This window comes from Corvus brachyrhynchos, unplaced genomic scaffold (genome assembly GCF_000691975.1).
Source record: "Corvus brachyrhynchos isolate BGI_N302 unplaced genomic scaffold, ASM69197v1 scaffold597, whole genome shotgun sequence".
NCBI classification, from domain to species: Eukaryota; Metazoa; Chordata; class Aves; order Passeriformes; family Corvidae; genus Corvus; species Corvus brachyrhynchos.
In genome coordinates this window covers 63,417-77,926 of record NW_008239000.1, presented here as the reverse complement: position 1 = coordinate 77,926, position 14,510 = coordinate 63,417, and the positions used below count along the sequence as shown (strand labels likewise).

General features: G+C 41.0%; 1 protein-coding gene across 1 annotated transcript in view; it reads left to right on the top strand.

The window, feature by feature from the left end:
- The window catches only part of ANK2 (ankyrin 2, neuronal), a 135,858-nt gene that overhangs the window by 59,051 nt on the left and 62,297 nt on the right, over nt 1-14,510 (top strand). Inside the window, 6 exon segments of the mRNA XM_017738986.1 lie at nt 1-15; nt 1,161-1,259; nt 9,008-9,106; nt 9,738-9,935; nt 12,759-12,857; nt 13,031-13,129. The exon segment at nt 1-15 is cut by the window's left edge and continues 13 nt beyond it. Of these exon segments, the coding sequence (XP_017594475.1) occupies nt 1-15; nt 1,161-1,259; nt 9,008-9,106; nt 9,738-9,935; nt 12,759-12,857; nt 13,031-13,129 (609 nt within the window).

The following is a 14,510-nucleotide window of genomic DNA, read 5'->3' as shown; positions in this document are numbered from 1 at the left end:
GACTTCACAGCCAGGGTATGGACTCACCCCTTCATCCTCTTGCTTGGAGTGGCCTACGGAAATGGGAGGGTTACTTTGGGTAACTCTTAGTCAAGAGCTGAGTGAAGTAGGGAGCAAAATAATGCTGAAGTTCTGCTGGGGTCAAAGAGGTCTTTTTTGCAGTAATTCTGAAAGGTTGCCTCTGTGCAATGCAGGGAGGCCTTGGGAGTTGTGTAACAGCCAGTATTCCCAGCTGGAGGAAGCAGGATCCTTCGGCTGATGCTCTCATAATGTGTCAACTCCCTTTGGCTTTCCTGTTCGTTAGATGTACTCTGGAAATAGATGTAGGATTGATTGTTTTTTTCAGTATTCAGTATTTGCTGTACCACTTTAATTTGATGTTGTCACGTACATTTCAAAACCAGAAAGTAGAGTATATAGCTATTATATAAATGCAATAGTAAAAGAGCTAATTAATCCTGACGAGTCTTTTATAGTAAACAACTGCCGAGTTACATAGTACAGTCTCTTTGCTGTTGCACGTTATGTAGTTTGAAGTGAAAACCTCTGGTAGTCTCAACCCAGCTCCCAGGTCCCAAGTTTGCTGTTTAATTTTGCCAGACACACTTTAAATTACTTCAGGGTTTTGCCTTCCAGACTGACTCCCTCCTGTTTCCAATCTGGAATAGCTGCTAATATTATCTCTCGCCTCACCCAAAGTGTTTTCAAGGACTTTCAGCTTACACAGCCTACACAGCCTACTACTCCTTTATGCTCTTGGCACTTCACAGGAAGGTTCCTTTGTGTAGGAGTGACGCATTTGTGTCCTCTGTGTACGTTGCAGTGATTGAAATGCATCGGTGTTTTGTGACTCTCGGCTCATTGGGACTCTGATACATGTTTGTGTATTTGTCTGGCCCTGGGGCTGCGATGTTTGCTGCTTGGGCAGATGCGCTGCTTCCTTTGTTCAAGGACCCCACAACAATGGAGAAGGAATCTTGCTTAGGAAGGAATTACTAACTCTAGCTTATATGGTGTGTGCCTAGCTCTGATGCTCTAGTACATTCTCGTTTATTCTCTACGATGTGATGGTCTCATTTCTTGTGATCCAAACCCAAATTCACCCCCATCACACACCTTCAGATCCATCCAGCTCATTGTTTGTTCTTTCCATGGTGTAGAATGGAATCACCCCACTGCATGTGGCTTCCAAAAGGGGAAACACAAACATGGTGAAGCTCTTGTTGGATCGCGGAGGGCAGATCGATGCCAAAACCAGGGTGAGTCTTTCTATTCCCTGATTATATTGTCCCTTCTGGGGAATGGACTGGGATTTTTTTCCTTGCTTGCTTTTGGGGATTCTTTTTGTGTGTTTGTTTTATGTAGACTGTTTTCTGTGTTATCAGACTAAAGAACAGCTGCTTACATCATGCAAGAAAAAGCTGATAAAACTGATGGTTTTTAGGGAATAAGCCTGTTAGTTGGTCCAACTTTGCATGACACAAGGTGATGCACAACAAAAGGAAATGGAAGGTCTGGATTCAGCTAAGCCTTTCAGTCGCCTGACTCCTAAATGCCTGTGGAAACTCTAGTGAGCTCTAGTGGGCTCAGTCCATTTTTATTGGAGAGCTGATATAGGGACAAGTAACCTCCTCAGTGCCAGCAGCCACATGTCCCTTCCCCAGACAAAGCATGGGGTATTAATTAGGTGACTTTCACTGGCTTCCTCCTCCCAGTTGTTCTCTTGAAATGTCACTCTGCCCTTTATTTATGGGTGATTTCGCAGTCATTCAGGGCCAAAAAAAAACCCCCATCATGTTGTATGGGCAGGGCTAATTATTTCAAATGGGATTTTGGAATCACCTGAGAACATTGTCATTTATTCAGACTGAGCTGCAGAGGGCTGGTTCTTGGGAGCTGCTGGTTTTTAGGCAGCTGGTCTGCAAAATTGCGTGTCCAAGTGATCAAGAGTGTTTTAGAACACAAAGCTGGACATGAGAGATTTTGTTTAACAAGATAGGAAGGTAGAAGATATTGCAGTCACCTACCCTTGGGAGTTGATTCAACCTCTGCATTTACTTGGATATTAATTACATCAACTATTTGTTGCTTCATAAGCTCTGAAGACGGTCGTGATTCTTGTGAACTCCATATGCAATTGTGGTTTTGGTTTCTGATTATGAAATGATATCTCACTATTTTTTTTTTTTTTTCAAAACTACTGCTGATGGAAAAAGCTGCCTCGAGCAGGTGTGCAACAAATCACCCCTGCAGAAATTTTCCACAATAAACACCTAAAATCTCATGGAAAAGAGTAATGAAATGCTAATAATACACTTCAGTCAGGATATTCCACATGCTTCTAAGCACGTCATACAGAAATAGTTCATTTAGCCTGTGGAATGGCAGTATTGAATTCACCTATTTCCTGTTCAATATTTAGATATTGTTCTAGACAGGTTGACACAGGTGATTGTGAGGGATGTTTTGGATTTTAAGAGGTAAAGGTGTTTTCCTTTCCTTGCTCACCTGCAAAGGTCGAGTGCAGTTGTGAATGAATCTGAGAACACAGGATTTGCCCGGCATACATGGGAGGGGCCAATTTTCTCATTGTCTTGGCTCCCTGCCCTGTGTCAGCTGCTACGTGAGCTCAAAATGTCAGCACAAAGATATCCCTGAAAACCCATACAGGTATCCTAAGGACCACATATTCCAGCTTGCACAGGCTCCGCAGCTTCCTGTCTCTTTCACCTTCCGCCTCCTCCCTGGTGGCGGCGATCGGTGGCGTGCGCCTCATGGTGGGGAAGATTCCAGAGCTTTGGTTTTTCTGTCCGTGTCTTTGTGTCAGCTGTTCAAGTCATCGTGCTGTGTCTCTCCTCTCCCTGTGCTCTGTCTACGCACCTTGTGTGCCTGGACCTGGCTGTGAGTCCGTAGGGTCTGGAGGAGGCAGGGATGAGTTGCATGTGCTCTGTCTGTGGCAGGATGGACCCGCCTGCCCCGCCGCAGTACTAACGCACCTTGCCTTCCCTGCTGCCTTCCCATTGCCTCCCAGGAACACCTGCCTTCTTCCAGTAGGTCACAGTCACTGCAAAACAGTGGAATTAAAATACTAGGATGTTTCACTGCCAAGTTCTTATGCTCCACACCACATCAAAATAAGCTCTTTAGTTAAAACAGTCCTCGCTGCTTTCATTCTGTTTATTTTTAGCTTGCTTTGTTACATGACATCTGATGCTGCATAAATTAAGATTCAGTACTTCAATTTTGCAAAGTTAATCTGTGGAAGCTTTCTATGTCCGAAAATTTTCCATTGGAATGATTCTTTAGGAGCCCCTGTGTTGTCTAAAAATATAAATTAAAATGTATATTCCTCAAAGGGAGCAAATGATGCATGTGTCCTGCTGTTCCATAGTTAATGCACCATGTCAGAGGAAAACCCTGCTTTCTGCAGGAATTAGTATTTTTATTTTCTATGCATTTCAGAATGCATTTGCTGAAATTTTATGGCATTTCTTACAAGGCCTTAAAAGTGTAGAAGTGCTGGTAAATCTCTTGACACACTTACAAGTTATTTAAAAATAATTATTTTAAAATAATATTTTACTTATTTTTTTTGCAAGTTTTACCATTTTTTTCTCAACCAAGTCCTAATTAAGTTTTTATAATGCGCAATTTAATTTCTCTTTTATATTGTATCCAAAGCAGAAATGGAAACTCCATTGTCAGCTACCATAATAGGATACTTGTATTAGTACTATCTGTTAGAGATAGTATTATAATATTACATAATAAAGGAATACCGTCTTTAACAATAGATAATTATTATATGATAATAAAATATTATTTTAACATATATTATTATATAATACCTGGTGTATGTTTTGCAACTTCCATTTACATACAAGCCTTCCCTTGACTCTTGTTCACTAAATAATTAATGAGTAAAGTTTCCCATACTAAAATATTTCATATTCAAAATTTTAGTCAAACGTGTATTTTCTATGCGTTTACATAAGTAAGAATTTCAATGGCATAATTTTCTTTAAAATTTTAATATTTGGCCAAAATTCTTACCCATGCAATTTCTGACGGTTAGTTAGAGTTAGGGGATCAGAAAAATTGTGCAGAAATTTTTTCTCTGAAAGATGGTGGAAAGTTTAATTTATGATTAATTTTCTGTCAGGTGATCAATGGTAGTGTGGCAACTGCCACTTCTCACTTCGGGAGGGAAGGAAAGCATTTACAGCCTTCTTGGAACACACTAAGGATTGTTACAGGGAGAATTATTGTCAGCATTTAAAAGCAATTTTAGCATGGCCAAAATGCATATATTTCTATTTTAAAAAGTCCTCATGTAATGAAATCATTATAATAATGTACTTTCAGAATATGGAAGTGTTGCTGACTATTTCAGGGTTTTAGGAATATTCTTTCTGAATGCAGTTTTTGTATTATCTCTATTTTTGTCAGCTCTATAAATTGCAGGAGGAAAAAAAAGAGCAAAAATATGAGGCTTTTTCAGTTCTGCATGCTTTTTTGCTTTTAAAATGCAGTGTTATTCACAGGCTTTTATCACCTTGCTGGAATTTCCATTTTTGTGGGAGTAAGCAAACACCCTTCAAAGGGGGAGGAACACTCTCACCTGTCTCCGCCACTGAAGTTGTCACACATTTACTGTTTTTTCTATTCAATCTTGCCAACATCGAAATTAGATTTTTCTTGGTTTGGGACTTTTCTTGCGGGCTTTCATCCTGAATATTTGCAGCTGAATAAAATTTATGCAATGAAAGAGAGCATCTAGTCTTGGAAGGGAAAGCTTTTTGTGTGGGAAAGTAAGCACGTTGTGTGCCCAGAGCGTGGCAGCTGGAGCGGGGATGGGCGTGGGGATGGTGGAGGAGGTCTGGTGCACCATTTGCGTTGGAGAAGGGCCATGGAAAGAGGGAGGCTCAGCTGGAGCAGAAAGAAGTGTCAGGTCAGTCATGGAGATGAATGGTAGCCATGGGAAAACGAGGGAAACTGGGCGGTGCCACTCAGATTTGGTTGGTTTGGGTTGTTTGGTTTGGGTTTTTTTGTGGGGAATGTGCTTCAGATACCCCCTAACACTCATTCTGGAAACCTATTGAGATTTATTAGTAATAATATCTCCTTTTGCAGATCTGCATCCTGACAAAATAGGCTTGGCTCTGCTATTTTCATATGGGAGTGGTAACCATTGTAGCAGGATCCTCGCCCTGCCTTGGCACTGTGCTCTGTACAGTGTTTGTTCCTGCAGTAATGCTGCTGTGACATTTTCTCCTCCTCTTCCTACATGCACAGAGCACTAATAATTCATCAGCTTTTGCTGTTCATAAAGCCATGTCAGATTATAAATATCACAATGCAGATATTTCCTATAAAAAATTCAGTGGCTTCATACCATGTTTACAAGGGAGTGGGAAGGGGTTTTGTATGGATTGTCTAAGCAAGTTGTATGGATAATGACTGTTATTTGGAGTTATTTATGTTACTATTTTAATACTCAAGCAAGCACATGGTATATTTTTTTCCTGTATTTTTCAAATTTGTGCTGTGAATGGCAGACCTGGAGGAATATTTACAGCATGTTTAATTATGCCAAGAGCTTAGAGCAAGAGGGAGACTCGCCTGGTTCATTTTTAAAGAGATGAGGTTTAGTCATAATGAAAAATGCACAAATTAAAAGCCCCTTATTTGCTGAGAAAATTTAGACAATTTTGCATGTTTGACACTTGGAATACTAAAATTTTACTTCACCCTTATGAAAATGAGAACATGCATGCAGCTGCAGTTTAGAATAATTCTTTGGTAACTTGGCCTTTGATGTTCATGTTTATCATCAGTTTTTGGTCTAATGAGCACTGAATGGGAGCAACTGCCCTGTGAAGGTGCTGCCCACATCATTTCCCATTAAAAATCCCTCAGAAACACAGCGCTTTTTTTGTGTCAGTGTCTCTGGTAAGCTGAAGGAAAGCATTTGTGCAATGACCAAACAATTAATATTTCTAAGCCCTACAGTTAGGAGTCATGCACAGAATGCAGAATTAATTTTGCAGGTTAAAAAATGACCAGTGACTGATTTTCAAGGAAAAAAAGGCACAAGTTTACCTTCTATTTTGAGAACCATTTAAGAGAGAGTTAGGATTGATGGAATTTCCTGGCTTCCATGCACACGGAGGGAATTGTGTTGTCCTTTCTAAGGGTGACCCAGCTGTCAGTTACATCGCAGGGTGTGAATTAGGAGAGTACCACATACGGAAACAGCAGAACACCAGGTGTGGGGTGTCACTGGGGAGATAGAAACATTTAACTCTTCATTCCACACAGTCTGGGGTGAGGAGATAAATGTTGAACTTCTTTAAACATAAAATTGCTGAATTTATTGTCTCCTGGCATGGCAGCCTTTGTGTTTATGGGATATCCATTATCTGTGCTTCAAAGTCTGTGCTCATCTGACCCAGGGTTGGCTGTCCTGTCAAATGATGTTCCTGATGTATTGGTCGCTGTATGTTCTTCAATTAGCAAAAGAATGATTGAAAAAGTACTTAGGCAAACTCTTGCAGTTGATTTGAGGGCACTGAGGCTCATTGCAAATAGATAATCGCAAAATAGATAATAAATAATTTCAAAAAAGGATTCGTTTGGTACACCAGTGTCTCTTCATGTTGGCTTGTGTCAGCTTGCCTGCATTGTTTTCTGTACTAATTCTTCTACTACAACAGATTTCTCTCTGCACTTTCCCTCATCTTTGAATAAAACATACAAGCAAAAGAATTTTAAGTATTAAATATACAGTAATTTTAAAATATACTTGCTGTTTTCCTCAGAGCAGAAAGAGGAAAGGGAAGTGGCTTCTGTGGGAAGTCCACAAAACAGCTATGGCAGGGTAGAATAGGATAGGATATCTCTGCTTTTAAAGGGAACTGTAAATAAGAACGAAGTAGAAATAATGTTTTAAAATTATTTAGGCTTTTGTTTTAGCCAGACTTTCTTGTAGAGTTCATGTCCTTCTTAGCTTGTAGTTTTCTTCTTTTTCTCCCTCTCGGGATTTGTCCTGCTTTTTTTTTTTTTCCCAAGGATTCACACAATTCTTCTTCTTTTTTTGTTGTTGTTGTTGTTTTTTTAAATAGACTAACATCAAAGCCACCATGCAGATAGGGAAAGTGAACCTCCTACATTGAAGAAGTACACATTAAAAATGTAGAGCACGAGGCAGAAACTGGAAAGAAATAACAAATAAACACCTAGAAATGCATTTGGGATACGTCCTTACCTTAGTAAGGACAGTGGGAGTTATCTGTATGAATCTCTCTGGCAATGAGATGATAATATACCTCAGTTGTTCACAAAAAGATTTGGTTTAGAGGACTCTGAAGTTTCAGTGCATAAAAAAACAAGTAAAGTAGTTACGCCTCATTCTTCACACTGACCCCATCTGCCAGGTGCTGAAGGCCGCAAGTTCTGCTTTTGGGTTTGATCTTGCATCTGTTGAATTTCACTGTAAAGCTTCCGTGGGATTTAGGGATACCTCTGAGACTGTGAGCACCAAGGCACAACTAACCCCGTCAGTGTGTCTCAAAAGCCTCTGGGAAAAGTAGATAAGTGAGGGAGAAAAATTTCTTCTGCAGACTTCAGCACCTTGGAGCAGTGGAGCTTTGTGGTGCTGCTCACTTGGAAAGGGACTCTGTGCTTTGGGAACTGGGCATGAGGGAGGCTCTGTTTCTTGGAACTGCCTTTTGTAGAGTGTTACAGGGCTGAAATGAGGTTGCAATTGCAGTGGTATTGTGTAGTCCAGAGCTACTTTTAATTTAAAAACATAGTGATGCAGGTTTCCTCCAAATCCCAACAAGGTAAACAGTCTGTCTGTGTATGAAGCGGGGTCACCAGCTCATGCTTAGTGCCATGTTTTTGCAGTTCTGCTACTTTTTAAGTCTCTGTGTAATTCAGACCAGTATATTGTCCTTTTAATCAAGCTGTTACTGGATTCTTCAGTGGGCTCCTTAGAATAATAGCATCGATGTCACCCAAGATGAGCAGCATGTCTCAAAGGGAGAAGGCTTTTCTTGTGATTAAAAACGATTCCTGTTTCACCTTTGTAAAGCCACCTCTGTTGAGTGAGTGTTGATGACATCTCTGGGTGCATGTGTGAACAGTACTGAAGGCTAATGAGATGAAAGCTTGACTTTTCATATCCTACGTGTTACCTTTCTGTCATTCAGCACTAATTTTCTTTCGCAACCATTTTTCTAGCCTCGTATTTATTTTTCTGCATAAAGTCCCAACTGTACAAAAGCTACATAGAATTTATTCTCCCATCCAAATTGTTCATTAACACATCTTTTACTGCCACTTCTGTGATTGTTAATAGTAGCCTGACCAAGTCTTTTGGTACAGAATGGTGTTTTGCAATGGAAAAAACCATTGTGGAGTTGGTGGTCTCACAGCAATTTTAGAAAAGAACTGTTAGCTCTCTGTTCACCCCTCAATCTCAGAAATGAAAGATTTGGTTCTATTTGTTTCTCTCTTTTTCTATTGTTTTAAAATCTTCTTTTTCTTGATGCCAGCTTAAAAGAAAAAGAAAATTCTATAGTAAATTTTCTAGTATGAACATTGCTTGTTTCATCCCTGCATCAAAAGCAATCCAAAGGACAAGGGTTGATTTATGGAGCATCCTCAATCCAGTAAGCATTACCCAGGGAGAGGCAATGCAGTCTCAAAGCCATGTAGAGAGGGGAGGGAGGGGAGGAGGCAGTGCATCCTCACATTATCCTCTTTGAGAAGAGATTTCAGTACACAACAGGCTTCCTCTCCCAAACAGTAACCTTAGAGTGTCCTTTACTGGTGCAAGGAAGAACAGGGGTGAAGCTTCACGTTGTGGAGCCAGCTTCAGCTAGGAGTCAGAAAAGGAGCTTTTTCACACATGTGGGGCTGCATTCCTGGAAGCTTGTTCCCCAGAGTTCCAGGATGGACAGCTGGGGACGTGCTCATTTGTTTTCTCTCCTTCTATTTTAAGGATGGACTCACCCCACTGCACTGTGCTGCACGAAGTGGCCATGACCAGGTTGTGGAGCTGCTCCTGGAGCGAGGTGCCCCACTGCTCGCACGGACCAAGGTGTGTGTGTGCCCTGTTAGAGCATGTGAGCACCTCTGTGTAACCTTCCACAGAACTTTCAGTGTCAACTGAGAGGACAAGGAAGAGGACAGGAACGTACCTGTCCTCCCAAAGGAGATGTATTAATGGGTAGAATGATCCAAAAAAAGCTTTTCTTACATAATGGGGTACTATCCTTTCCAAATATATGAAAAGCATACACTTGTTTGCTCCTCTCTCTAATACCAGACTACACACATGATGTGGAGTGCTACTGCCAGCACTTCCCTTGTGTTGCTTCCTGAGACTGTAGGATACACAGATGTGGAAGCTGGGTCAGTCACTCCTGAGAGGTGATTCCTGGTGCATACTTCCTGATCCTTCATGTAAGATAACAAGGACACTTTCTCCTAATTGTTTTTACTTGGAAAATTATTTCAATGTGTTCTTCTTCGTATCTGGAAAACACACATCTAGAATTAATGCATTTCTTACAAATTCTGTCTCTTTGGTGAAACTGATAAGAGGAAGATCCTTGTGTAATAGCAGAGCCCACTGAGCAGCACCTCACAACAACAGATGTCCTTCTTATACGTGCCCTAGTCTAAGTGGGGGTTACTAGAAGTTGCTGTTCTGTTCTCTTTTGTCACAGAATGGACTCTCCCCACTCCACATGGCAGCCCAGGGGGACCACGTGGAATGTGTTAAGCACCTGCTGCAGCACAAGGCTCCCGTGGATGATGTGACACTGGACTACCTGACTGCCCTGCATGTGGCTGCTCACTGTGGCCACTACCGAGTCACCAAACTCCTGCTGGACAAGAGAGCCAACCCCAACGCCCGTGCCCTGGTAAACCTGTCCCACCTGGCTCACGTAACAAAGCTGGCCAGTAGCTCTTACCAGGAAAGCTAAGTGAGAACTGTCAGCAAACTCCACAGCCTTAAATAGGTGCAGTAGCCATAGGGGTGTCACACCTGCTGGTTACCAGCGCTGTGCCTTGTATCCTTAGGCCCGGTCATGGAATACATCCTGTCGCAAGGGTCTGTAGTGTCAGGTCTGGAAGCTCTGCAGAGTCCCTAAAATCAGAGCTGCTTCTAGCTGATGTTGATGTATGCATTGGTGTTTTATTGAATTCATGGTGCAGTTTTCCATACCTGGTGTACAATACACGAATAATTTATGAGTTTTCAACTGATTCAGTAAGTTCATTGGCATAGGGAAATCATATAAAAAAGCTAATATTTCTGCATTTATCAAATTAGGACATTTTCCTCTGTAGGTGCCATTTTTCTTTCTTTGCAAAAAGCAGTTCTTACGCTTACAAGACCCCAGGTATGATTCCTTTCACTCTCTGATCGAACCATTGCCCCTAATAAGAAGAAAAACATCACATTTGATTCTGGAAACATTTCAAGAGTCTTTAATGTATCTATCCAAAGCCAGTCAAGATTTCAGTTTTCTCTGCTAGGAACTGTTAGCTGCCTGGGAGTTCATGTACCAATATACTGCACTCTGTCAGGGAAGGAGAGAGTCTGTGAACACTTGAGATGCTCCTGAGTGGCCGGAGTTCTGCCATTGCCTGCTGCATTGGGGGCCTTCACAGAACTCCCACTGCAGGGCACTCGGATGCCTTCCCCAGCTTCCTGCCCACAGTAGGATCCACTGTTTTTCTGTGTAGGCTCTCCCTATCCTTTACTTCCTTGGAACTGACACCATTTTCTTCTGCCATCTCATTTTTCTTGGCCCTTCTATACCCGCAAATCCCATAGCCCCCTTTGCTTCCTCCTCTTGTACTTTTCTTGCTTTGTCTTTCTCAGTGCCATGTTCACTTGGTTGATCTTTTTTGACACTGTTTCCATCCTTTCTTGTTTTTCTCGCCAGTCTTCTGATTATCTCTAGCTGCACTTTTCCTCAGCCACCCACACATACCCCCTACATCTTCTTTCTTTCCTTCCATGACCAGAAGTATATCTTCTGTTCCCCTCCCTGTGAAACATCTGAAACAAAAGGAGAACACCCTCAGGCCTCTGCTCTCTTCCCATCAAACTGGTTTTCTCTCCCCCCCGCCACACTCATTTTCTCTCTCTCCCATCAGGGACTTGTCGCCTCTGGCTTGTTGATAGTGTTTAATACATTAAATGAAGCTCATAATTTCTGTTAGTGATACATTTTTTTCTGCCTTCTCCTCTCCCCCATCAAACTGTTCCCGACTTAAATAGAAGTAGCAAAATTAAATCAACTGAGGTGGTAAAATTCAGTGAAAAATGTGCAAACTTCTGAAACACTAAAACTCCCTTAGAAACATATTGAGAGCTGTTGTGTGGGAGGTAAAATATCAAATGGTTTTGATTCTTTCTTTAGAAATTGGAGAAAGAGTAATAAAATACAGCAGAGTCTGGTAGTGGAATAAATATTACAAAGAATTAATTTTCAGCCACATTTATGAAAATAATTGTTAATGTTTGCAGAATGCTTTGGGCATACAAGCACTATGTGAGTTCTCAGCTTTTTCAATGTGTATATGCTTTAAAGCACCTTCAAATCAACTAGTAATTAACATTTCCTTTAACAGAAGCAGCCTGTAGAGTAATTGTCATGTGATTATCTCTTCCCATAAACTAAGATTTCACTGCTAGGTTCTGGTTACTGCTGTTTGCTTGTTTGGCAGTACTGATCCTCTTCATTAGAAAATGGAGCAATTTTTCAACATTATCTAAAAAACGTTACCTGCGCTTTTAACTAAAATGTTCGCGTGTGGTGAGTAATGTGCTTGTTCAGCTTCAGGCACACACTTAACCTGCATTAATGGTCATCAGATTATCATGTCACCACAGCTGAAGGGGTGGTTCTTTATTTAAGGTACACACACACTTAAACGTGGATATTACACCTTAGGTTGATGTATAAATATAAAACTAAATACACACAGATGCTTAGATTATAAGTAAAAAGACAAATTAAGGTGGAATCTGGAAGAAGTACTCTATTCCTCTCTTTCTCAGTTTAAGTGGCTTCAAACTGAAAGAGAGTAGATTTAGGTTAGATATTAGGGAGAAATTCTTCCCTGTGAGAGTGGGGAAGCCCTGGCACAGGTTGCCCAGAGAAGCTGTGGCTGCCCTGTCTGTGGAAGTGTCCAAGGCCAGGCTGGATGGAGCTTGGAGTAACTTGGTCTAGTGGAAGGTGTCCCTGCATGTGGTAGGATGTGGAACGAGATGGACTTTTCCGACCCAAACTTTCTGTGATTCCATGGTTCTCCTATGGCGGTATAGGAAATGCTTTATAAAGGCACTGATTCCAAAGTGATCTCTGTAATTTCTTAGATTTCCCTTGTGTTAGGCAATCTTGGGAAGCACTGTGAGTGCCCCTTACCAGACACATGTGCAGCCTCAGGAACCGCATGCACACACGTGTACAGTCGGCAGTCAGGGTGGGCGTATGTGTACGTGAAGTGTGGAGGCAGAGGTTCACTTTCTCTCCCGTGCCTGGGAAGAAAGCAGCAGCACTGCTTTGTTGTGCCTCAGATAGTGGGAGATGTCTGTAATTCATAACCTGTTGTGCTTAAAGAACAGTTGTTTGTGGTAGTCTAACCCTTGTGCTCCCAGCGTGCCAGCATGAAGCTGTGTGGGAAGTGTAGCTGCATGTTTCTAACTAACACCACTGTCTTTTGCACAGAATGGTTTTACTCCACTGCACATTGCCTGCAAGAAAAATCGCATCAAAGTCATGGAACTCCTGGTGAAATATGGGGCTTCAATCCAGGCTATAACAGAGGTAGCAAAATGCTTCATGTCCTGAAGAAACATTCCTTCTCTCTCTCTCCTCTTTTGCTTCCTTTTTTCTGTCTCTCCTGTCATGCCTCACTTTCCTGTATGTTTTATTTAAACGAAGAAGCCCATCCCTCCAACCGTGCAGAGGAGTAAAACTGCTCTTGCTTTGTTTCGCAGTCGGGCCTCACACCAATACATGTGGCTGCATTTATGGGCCACTTGAACATAGTCCTCCTTCTGCTGCAGAACGGAGCCTCTCCCGATGTCACTAACATTGTGAGTATGGCTTTCACTAGAACCATTTGCTCAGGACCCACAGAGAGTCTCTGGGCTACCATGTGGCTCAACCCAAGGTCACATTTTAGTGACACTTTATTGCATTCTAGGACAAATTATTGTAGCACTTCTAGTGAAGAGGGGAAAGTGATGGCTGTATGTGTCATTATAAGCCATCTCTGTTGTCATGTATTCTACAACAATGCTTGAGTAGGTAAAGTTTTTCTTAGAAATGGACAAAGCTCACCAAAAACATCCAAAGTGGATTATAAGCCACATCCCGCAAATTCTGTGTTTCCGTTCTGAAGGATGAAATTCAAGTCCAAATGGCTCTAATTTCTGCCTGCGTAACTTCACTGGCTGTCATGAAATGGTGTCATTCCTGTCAGTGAAAGAGTATAAAATGCTTAAACCCCAACAATTAAACAAAAAGTTAAACTGGGAAACTCAAGTTGTTGTTCTTAGATGGGAAATAATAGGAACTGGTGTTTAAATCTGGAAAATGTGACCTTTGGGAGATAGCACAAAATGCAGAACCTGTCTTACCACAGAAATCAGTGTTTGTATACCAACAGCCTCTAGTTACCAAGAAAAATAACAACAAAAACAGCATTATGATTTTCTGAGATGTATTTCATAATATATTTTACTGTTTGAATTTGTCAGTATAAACAAATACTCAACTTGGGAGCCACTTGTACTTTGAAAGCAGCTTTTTACAGTATGTAAGGTTATAGGTAAGTGTTACCAACAACAAAACCAACAAAAATTTGGTAATCCAGGTACACTGGACTCATTAGTTTTTCTCAGCTGGAAAAATCTTACATGGAACCCAGTAAAATTGTTGAGCATGCGGACTTGTTTACGTGAATCATTAAAACAGACTTTTCATACTTCTTTTATAGAAGCAGTTTTTATACAAGAACTTTATTAATAATAAAAAAACCCCACAAAATTCTTGTGGAAGCAGTTAAAAATATTGTGTTACCAGACATTTGTGTGCAAAGTTTAACACTTTACAATTTCTGCTACACAGATGTCTTGGCTTTCACTTGGTAAGCTGAGGTTCCCTGTTGAATTACTGTTTCCAAAACCTAAATTACTTTGCTAATTCAGGCACAAAAGGGTCATTGTAGAAATTTAATCTTTAGAGTGTTTTTCACCTCTTAAACAGCTCATTCTTCAGGTAATAAACTTTATATATAGATGGAATTATTAAGATTTGTAGCTAGGGTAGTGGGATTTTGTTTGTTGCATACTTAGTAATCACAGGTAGTAGTATAATGTTAATTTAAAAATGAAAAGATAAATCAAGTCCTGGTTAAGAGGGTTTGCTGTAATTAAAAGTAATTATCAGGCAAGCTTAGGCTGCTTCTTTCCC